The sequence below is a fragment of the Haplochromis burtoni genome, unplaced genomic scaffold (genome assembly GCF_018398535.1).
Source record: "Haplochromis burtoni strain Fernald_Lab_line unplaced genomic scaffold, NCSU_Asbu1 Contig_1155, whole genome shotgun sequence".
Classification (NCBI taxonomy): domain Eukaryota; kingdom Metazoa; phylum Chordata; class Actinopteri; order Cichliformes; family Cichlidae; genus Haplochromis; species Haplochromis burtoni.
The window spans coordinates 38,646-47,109 of NW_024583516.1; the positions used below are offsets into that span (position 1 = coordinate 38,646).

Consider the following 8,464-nt stretch of genomic DNA (forward strand, 5'->3'; position numbering starts at 1 on the left):
AGCAAGGAGTTTATTAAACTTCACCCAAACAATCTGCAAATTTCATTAACATTTAATAAACTATCATCTTGTCTTTATTTTTAGTTAGCACAGACCTTACACACTTAAAGCTGTAAGCTAATGATAGTTAAATAAGAGCAGATGCTGCTGGTGCAATAAGCTGTACTTTTACGTCTAATGGATGATGATCTGATTAGTCGACTAATCGCAAAAATAATCGGTGACTAGTCGACTATCAAAATAATCGTTTGTGGCAGCCCTAGGTACAAGTAGACGGATACATGTGAAGGTGAGTTTTTTCTTTTGACTTTAGAGTTTATCTGGAACGAAAAGGCCGCACGTGGATTGTAGAAGACGGTGCAGATGTAATGTTTTAAAGTAAACCCATATTTACTGTACGGTGTTGGGACTAAGTGATTATTTGAAGCGGTGATCTGTTAACAGGTGTAGCTGTTGGTGCTAACAGAGTCAGGGGAACAGGAACCCTGAGGGACTCCAAAGAGTTTAAGAGCTGCAATAATGTCGTTGAGCGTTACTGTCATGTGACACAGCATACTCTCCTGTAACCTGTCAGAATCAAGATCACTATGCTGTGCTTGGGCTCCCACACCTGAGGTACAAGGCGACACAGAAACAGATCAAAGCTGCCCGTGAGTATGTTCCCACCTACACGCGTGTTTCATGTCTCTGGTTTGTTCTAATGACGCAGTTTGATCCCAAGTCTCTGCCGTTTATCTGCAGACAAATCGATTGTGCTGAAGCACCATCCCGACAAAAGGAAAGCTGCAGGGGAGCAGATCGTGGAAGGAGACAATGACTACTTCACCTGCATCACTAAAGGTACGCAGTGCTGCAACTAATCGTCAACACAGACATGGTTTCTGGAATCTGCTGAACTAACTGACCCACCTGTTGAACCTCAGCTGTGGAAATCTTGTCCGACCCCGTGAAGAGGAGAGCCTTCGACAGTGTAGATCCTACCTTCGACAATTCTGTGCCTTCCAAGAGTGAAGGGAAAGAGAACTTTTTTGAGGGATTTGCTCCCGTTTTTGAGAGAAATGCCAGATGGTCTTCCAAGAAACATGTGCCCAAACTTGGAACCGCGGAGTCCTCTTTTGAAGAAGTGGATAATTTTTACTCTTTTTGGTAAGTGGAAGAGTGAGAGATGCTCCTTTGAATGAAAAACGAGACAAACACAGGGTAAAGGTTCATTCTTTTCTCTTTGGTTAAAGGTACAACTTTGACTCCTGGAGGGAATTTTCATACTTGGACGAAGAGGAAAAGGAGAAGGCTGAATGGTAAGCTCCCGTCTGCCCTGATGAAGCAGGTGTTAGCCCTCTGTCGTCTAACGCGTCAACTCTCCCCCCGTGTAGTCGTGATGAGAGGAGATGGATTGAAAAGCAGAACCGAGCTTCGAGGGCTCAAAGGAAGAAGGAGGAGATGAACAGAATACGAACACTAGTTGGTACAGTCACACACTTCATTAGCAACACAAAGCCCTGAAGTATTGAGCAAATAGCTGCTGCACGTACAGAGATGGTCTGTAAAAAGAGGCTGCAGTGTGACTCATCGTCTGTCATGCTTCACTGCAGATACTGCCTACGGCTGCGACCCTAGAATAAAGAAATTCAAAGAAGAAGAAAAATCCAGGAAGGAGTCTGAGAAGAAAGCCAAAGCTGAGGCCAAGAAGAGAGAGCAGGAAGAGAAGGAGAGGGTAGGTGTCACTCACGGTGGGGAAGGTCGATTGGCCTAAAGGTGCGACTGTTACGTCCAACGGTAAAGCTAGCAGCATAGAATCATCTCATTGGGTTGGTGCTGTTAGCTGCGACGTTCGTGTTACATTAGCTGCTCCTCTAGTTAGACAAGGTGATTAAAACAATCCATGCTGAGTTTATTCCTGTTTATTCCAGTGACAAAGGGAAAATAAATCAATAAATGAAGGAGGGTTACTGCAGGACAAATGTTCACACAGCTTCCTGTCCTGGTTCAGGCGCTGTAATTCCTCCATCCTCTCTGTGACCTGGATCCCAAAGGAGCAGCTTAACCTGGAGCTGTTATGAAATTTAAAGAGTGGATAGTGTTCGCTTCTGTTTACCAGAATCTGAGCAGTGGACAGTATTGGACAGTTTGGTTTTCTTATTGTCATGTTTGGACAAAAACACCACTCAGTGCTTCACACTGTGGGTAATACACATATTTCCAGTCAAAGAAGCTTCTTAAAGCTGCTCAGTTCATGCTGTGAGAAGATGCTGAGCTTCAGTTGGTCACAGGCTCAGGTTCTGCGTGTCTGACAGGCCCGGCGGGCGGAGCTGGAGGCAGCTCGGCTGGCAAAGGAGAAGGAGGAAGAGGAAGCCAAGCAGGCCGCCCAGCAGGCCAAGAAAGAGAAGGAGATCCAGAAGAAGGCCATCAAGAAGGAGAGGCAGAAACTCAGGACCATGTGCAAGGTAAGCACCTACAGTGTCAGACGTGTTTGTGTGCTGCTGCTGCTGCTTGGTGCATTTTCACTATCTGATGCTGTTCCTCTCCACAGAACTGGAACTACTTTGCAGACAACGAGGCTGACAGTGTGAAAATGATGGAGGAAGTGGAGAAACTCTGTGACCGCCTGGAACTAACAAGGTACGAGTCAGTGTTAGCCAAAGGGCCGCCGTCGCCAAAGGGCCGCCGTCGCCAAAGGGCCGCCGTCGCCAAAGGGCCGCCGTCGCCAAAGGGCGTGATGCTTTTTGTTTTCTTGCTCGACTTTGAAGAAACAAACTGGATTCAGGTTTCCACCATGAGATGATCCTGGATGAGCGTAAAGCTGTTGATAATGTTGGTTACATCTAAACAGCTTACCATATAAATGAAAGGAATGACCTGGGATATCATCTGTGAAACATCGGGTCAGGTTTGCTCATCTGCAGCTGAAAGCTTTCAGTGTTGGAGAGGAACTCTTTGCAGCTGCAGGCAGGAGCAGTTCTCTGGCACACAGAAGAGCCGGTGGTTTCATTACAAGTGTGAAGAACTTTCTGGTTTGACACGATGTGCCAAACTACAGGCTTGAATTAAGATTTAGTGTAATTATTATTTCATAAAGCTTCAGCAGTGCATTTGATGAGATGTGACGCATGTGTGTTGTTTCTTTCCAGCCTACAGTCCCTCAATGAAGAGTTGGCTTCGGGCTCTAAAGAGGAGAACAAGGCAGCAGTGGAAAAGCAGGTAGAGGAACTTTTTCTTTGTAGCGCCTCAGGTTTGAAGCCGGAGACCATCAGGAGCCAGCACGTCAACAAACAGGTTGCTGCTGTTTCCTCAGGTGCAGGAGGTGAATGCTCAGCTGCAGAAGGAGAGGGAGGCTGAGATCCAGGCCAGGCAGGCGGCTCGCAGCTCTGAGCAGGCCAGCGGGGGAGCAGGCGGGGGGAAGGGCTGGAACGAAGAGGACCTCCAGCTGCTCATAAAAGCAGTGAACCTGTTCCCTGCTGGAACCAACGCCAGGTGAGCGCTCGGAATTACAGCCGGCGTCAATCGGGGAACTGTGTGTCAATAAAGCTTGTTTCGTGTTTCCTAGGTGGGAGGTTATTGCTGACTATATGAACACGCACTCCACCAGCGGCATGAAGAGGACGGCCAAAGACGTCATCAACAAAGCCAAGAACCTGCAACGACTCGGTAAGCTCACAAAGAAACCTCAGCTTACCACGATTTATCTGTAGGCGCATGGATGCTTTGACCTGCTGCTGTTTACGGTCTCATCCACAGATCCGGTGCAGAAAGATGAAATAAATAGAAAAGCATTTGAAAAGTTCAAGAAGGAGCACACATCAGTGCCGCCCTCCATCGACAACGCTGTGCCCTCAGAGAGGTTTGATGGTAAGTGAGGCTGGGGTAGACACACACACCTGATCGATTCTGATTGGCTCCATCACCAAGCAGAATGTCAAAGACGTGCTGTGGATCAAATGTTATCAAGTGCGTCTCCTCCCTGTGCTGATCGTGTCGGTAATAGATTACACGCACACGTCAGCGCTTCTGTGAAATGACTGAAACATTAGCTCACTGCATAAGCACACAGGCTACCACACATCCCAGTGATGCTCGCTGTGATCAAACACAGATGTTACAGTGTAACGAGTCGGTGATCGTACTAACATCCTTTGAACTTTAAATATGCCTGTACATTTTCCTGCACCATATCAGAGCCAATTTTACGATAGTTACGGGTCAAAGTATCTCTCAAGATTTTAAGAATAATAAACATCTCTTAAATTGTTTGCAATAATGAAGCATTTCAATATAATGTAGACAAAATCGAAAAATAACACGATAGTTGCAGATCAGGACTCCCCGGTCCTTACTGCGCCTGTGCAAAGTTGGACCGTGCAGTACAGGGTACGAGGATACCGCCACCTGCTGACCGAGCGAATGAACCCTATTGTAAACTGAATTGGCGTCAAACCTGTGTTAAATCTGATTTAGTGATAGTCGAGTGTGTTTATGCTCGTCTGTGTGGAGAGGATTGTTGGAATAGTGATGATGATGTGCGCTGTCACTGTCAGTTGTCAGTAAACACTTCATCTGGCTGATGAATCTTCACGTGACACATTACTAAGTCAGTATTATTAAGTCTGTAAGTAGGCGCCAATCTTTCTATTTTACGGTGCTGTTGCTCAATCGGGGGACGAGAAAAGCATGAATTTGTTTGTAAACGGATTCTCCATTGTTTAAATGTCCCGGGCAGTCGAAAAGCAGGCAGAGCTGCTGAGAAATGCTAAGAGCTAACTGGGCGCTAACCGTGTCACTCAAATACATTAACTCTCGCAATGTTGGCAACGAGAGGAAGTGACGGAAGATTTGTGCATGCGGAGTACTGATCAGGTTTCCGGTACGGATCCGGTAGTGACAGCGTCCAAATTCAGGAACCGCATCCTCCTGTGCCCGCATTTGTAGGCCGATTATGTTACAGCGACACGACGAAGGCTGCACAAATTCGAAGACTCTGACAAACGCGGCCTTCATTTCCCCAGATTTGAAGGATGGGTCAGGTGTATACTTCGTGGCCCAACCTATCCCAGAATTCACAGCGTGGCCTTGCCAATTCCAGTTTCCAACAATGGCGGCAGCTAGTTAGTTTTAATATTATTCTTATTATTCTTTCTGGGTCACAAAATAAACGTTTGACATATTTTCAGGTGAGAATGTAGCTGTGTAAACCTCAAATATCTGCTCAGTTTATCAGGACACCACATATTTTCAAAAGCGCTCCGACGTCTTCAGATAAGTCTGTTACCCACTAGCTCGATAGCTAGCCGGGGACTAGTCTCACTAGAGCCGTGAGAACACCGGACTCCCGGCAAATCGTCTTCAAATGTTATTGTTTGGCCTTTTTTCAGTATTTTATTTGTTCCTGAGTAAATCGGTTTGGCTGAGATTAAAGTTATAGTTTTTACACAGCTGAATAAACGTCAAGCAGACAGCTGATTATCAGAAGTGTGAGATGCTCGAGAATTTACTCCGGTGTCCTGTTATATTTTAGATAGCAAGGAGTTTATTAAACTTCACCGAAACAATCTGCAAATTTCATTAAAATTTAATAAACTATCATCTTGTCTTTATTTTTAGTTAGCACATACCTTAAACACTTAAAGCTGTAAGCTAATGATAGTTATATAAGAGCAGATGCTGCTGGTGCAATAAGCTGTACGTTGTACATCCAGTGGATGATGATCTGATTAGTCTACTATCAAAGTAATAGTTTGTGGCGGCCCTAGACCACACCTACTGCAGCTGAGCTGGTCTCTATTTGGGGCACAGCTACTGTAGATGGCTCGTTTTTGTCCCAGTCGTTATTTAGTAGCTGATGTAATGAAAACATTCAGTCGTCAGCTGTGAGCTTTTGAGAGTTCCTGACGATTGTGTTGTCACGTGTGGCCCCTCAGCCTCAGGCAGTGATGGGAATGCTGCCCCCTGGACCACAGAGGAGCAGAAACTTCTAGAACAAGCCCTGAAGACCTACCCAGTCAACACGCCTGAGCGCTGGGAGAAGATCGCAGCTGCTGTGCGTGGACGAAGCAAGAAGGACTGTATGAAGAGGTATAAGGTATGCTGCTGCCGCGGTCTGTGCTCAGAAGGCTCGTGTTTTGCATTAAAGTGTTTTTACTGCAGCGTGAAACTCTGCAGCGACAAACTGAGGAACTAACACGTTTCCTTTTTCCTCTGACAGGAACTGGTGGAGATGGTCAAAGCCAAGAAAGCTGCTCAGGAACAAGTGGCAGCCAAAAATAAAAAATGACAAGAACCACGCGTTAATAGAATCTGTTATTTTAACATTATTGTGTTGGTCTTTATTTTATAATAAAAAGAAGGAAAAAATAACGTGACACGACTTAAATTTTGCATTTGTCCACTTCCTCAGCGTGTCCTGCTCAGCTTCTCATCCAGAACATCCCACTGCGGATCTGGTTGTAGTCGGGCAGCTGTTCGATTGGACCTGAGAACAAACAAACTTATTGCTTATCTGCTTTAACATCAGGCAGAAACACGAGTTTGAACACAGACTGAGTTCCAGAGACGCTCTGATCTTTGACTGACTGCATCGTCACACTTGAAGCTACGCTCACTTCCTGTTTTGGTTCAAGATTTAAACCCAGAGTTCTGATAAACCATTCTTTTCTTTACAGGCGACAGAAAACTGATTAAAATTGTAAATCAGGGCTAAAAGCTAAAACATCAGTCTGCATAGTTCAGCCGTCACAGTGACGATCACTTGCATCACCAGCAGAGTTCAAACTGGGATTCACTCCCCACACTGAGCTGCCGGCTTCCTTTTATCGTACACTCCGAGTTTCGTTAGGTTCAGCCTCTGCAGGCGTCCCGTGTTTGAAAACGTACCGACAGCTGCGATGGCAGGAGCTCTGTTGTAGATGTATTTGGTGCACACGTCCTTTATGGTGCTGGCGTCGATGGCCTGTGGAGAGCCAGAAACAAACATGGTGGAGGATCAGGGCAAAAAGAGCTTTTCAAACATTATTTCAGGTCGTGCTTAAAGACACTGGCTGGGACGTTACCAGATTTACTTTGAGGCTTTCTCAGCCTCACACAGTTTATCACTGTGACTCTGTTATTGTTCTGGTCTTACTGCTTTAAATGTAAAGAAACCTGGCCTTATGAAAAAATATACTCTTATGATGCATTTTAACTTTAAATATGGAAGCAGCAACAAGCACACGTGACGAGTGCCAGAAAGCTCAACGTTCCTGGGATCTCACTTCCTCCTCTGGTTGCAGTTTTTCTACGTTCAACAGTCACAAAGGTGAAATTCAGCTGCGACGTTCTGCGACACCACGCACTAAGGACGCATCAACGTGGAGGTGTTGGAGACGCGACACAGTCTCACCACTATAATCTGTCTAAACAGGTTACCATGGTTACCAGGTAAATAAAAAGTGAAGTACAGGCCTCAGTCTGAGCTGCAATAACAGAGACTGTAAAAATGAAAGCTAACAGAGCCAACCGTAGCTGCTGGATACTAAGAGTACAAAACGCAGCGCTCAGTTGGATTTCCGGTAACAGTTACTGACAGAGCAGAAGAACCTGTCGACTCACATCAATGCGGGCTTCCAGCTCATGCAGAGGGATCCTGCGACTGTAGCACAGCATCTGTCTGCCGATGTCCTCGCAGATTGGGGTGGATCCTGGAGGAAGCAGATCAACACATGAAACCAGGCGCCGCACGACTGCACGCTCTACAGTCACGCTGCCTTACCGTCCAGATGCAGCAGCATGTTGGTCTTGAGCAGGTTCTTGGCCCGAGCTACCTCGCTCTCCGTCACACTGGTACAAAGAGAAATCCTGACAGGAAGCGGCGACACACAAGCGTTAAACACGTTCAGTCAGCAGGTTTAACCTTCTTTAAAACTTTGACGACTAAACTGATCTGAGCGCGCTCACCATTCCATTTGAGTAAAGTGCATCATGTCGTTGATGGTGCCGGGTTCACACACCATGTAGAGTCCCCAGAGGCCTGTGTCTGTGTAGCAGGTGTTGAAGGACTGGAAGCTATGGCACAGGTTCCCCTGACAGGCCATCTGAGCCAGCTTACTGGATAGATTCTAAACTCAGAGGACATAGAAACAAACGGTTCGCTGAATAAATGCTGAGCACGTATGTGTGGTCAGTTTTTATTTAAAGATGGCGAAGAAGAGGAAGAGCATTTAGCAGCAGCACAGAGAAATATACGTGCCACATCCAAGGTTTCCTCAGTACTCACCACGCCTCCACCAAACGAGCGGTCCCAGTTTCCAATGAGCGTGTTGGCTACCATGAGTGGGATTGTGTCGGGGTGAGACCATCCGACGGCCTCCACGGCTATGGCGATGTGAGCGAGTGGCATTTTGTCGTCACGGACTCTGATCTGAAACCGTAACAGAGTCCTGAAGCATTCACCAAATTACAGTTTTTGCCCGTTGCTTGAACACTATAAACCCATGCT

General features: G+C 46.3%; 2 protein-coding genes across 2 annotated transcripts in view; one reads left to right on the forward strand and one right to left on the reverse strand.

Moving 5' to 3' along the window:
• Positions 1–6,339, forward strand: part of dnajc2 (DnaJ (Hsp40) homolog, subfamily C, member 2) — a 9,818-nt gene extending 3,479 nt beyond the window's left edge. The window contains exons 3-16 of the mRNA XM_005951842.3: positions 575–650; positions 742–840; positions 924–1,146; positions 1,233–1,298; positions 1,374–1,465; positions 1,593–1,714; positions 2,295–2,444; positions 2,531–2,619; positions 3,129–3,198; positions 3,293–3,471; positions 3,545–3,645; positions 3,736–3,846; positions 5,913–6,073; positions 6,197–6,339. Coding sequence (XP_005951904.1) covers positions 575–650; positions 742–840; positions 924–1,146; positions 1,233–1,298; positions 1,374–1,465; positions 1,593–1,714; positions 2,295–2,444; positions 2,531–2,619; positions 3,129–3,198; positions 3,293–3,471; positions 3,545–3,645; positions 3,736–3,846; positions 5,913–6,073; positions 6,197–6,265 — 1,608 coding nt within the window. The 3' untranslated portion in view covers positions 6,266–6,339. The remainder of the gene's footprint in view (positions 1–574; positions 651–741; positions 841–923; positions 1,147–1,232; positions 1,299–1,373; positions 1,466–1,592; positions 1,715–2,294; positions 2,445–2,530; positions 2,620–3,128; positions 3,199–3,292; positions 3,472–3,544; positions 3,646–3,735; positions 3,847–5,912; positions 6,074–6,196) is intronic.
• Positions 6,292–8,464, reverse strand: part of pmpcb (peptidase, mitochondrial processing subunit beta) — a 15,380-nt gene continuing 13,207 nt past the window's right edge. The window contains exons 8-13 of the mRNA XM_005951839.3: positions 8,243–8,386; positions 7,924–8,084; positions 7,739–7,824; positions 7,579–7,667; positions 6,865–6,940; positions 6,292–6,463 (exon numbers count right to left, since the gene is read on the reverse strand). Of these exons, the coding sequence (XP_005951901.1) occupies positions 6,399–6,463; positions 6,865–6,940; positions 7,579–7,667; positions 7,739–7,824; positions 7,924–8,084; positions 8,243–8,386 (621 nt within the window). The 3' untranslated portion in view covers positions 6,292–6,398. The remainder of the gene's footprint in view (positions 6,464–6,864; positions 6,941–7,578; positions 7,668–7,738; positions 7,825–7,923; positions 8,085–8,242; positions 8,387–8,464) is intronic.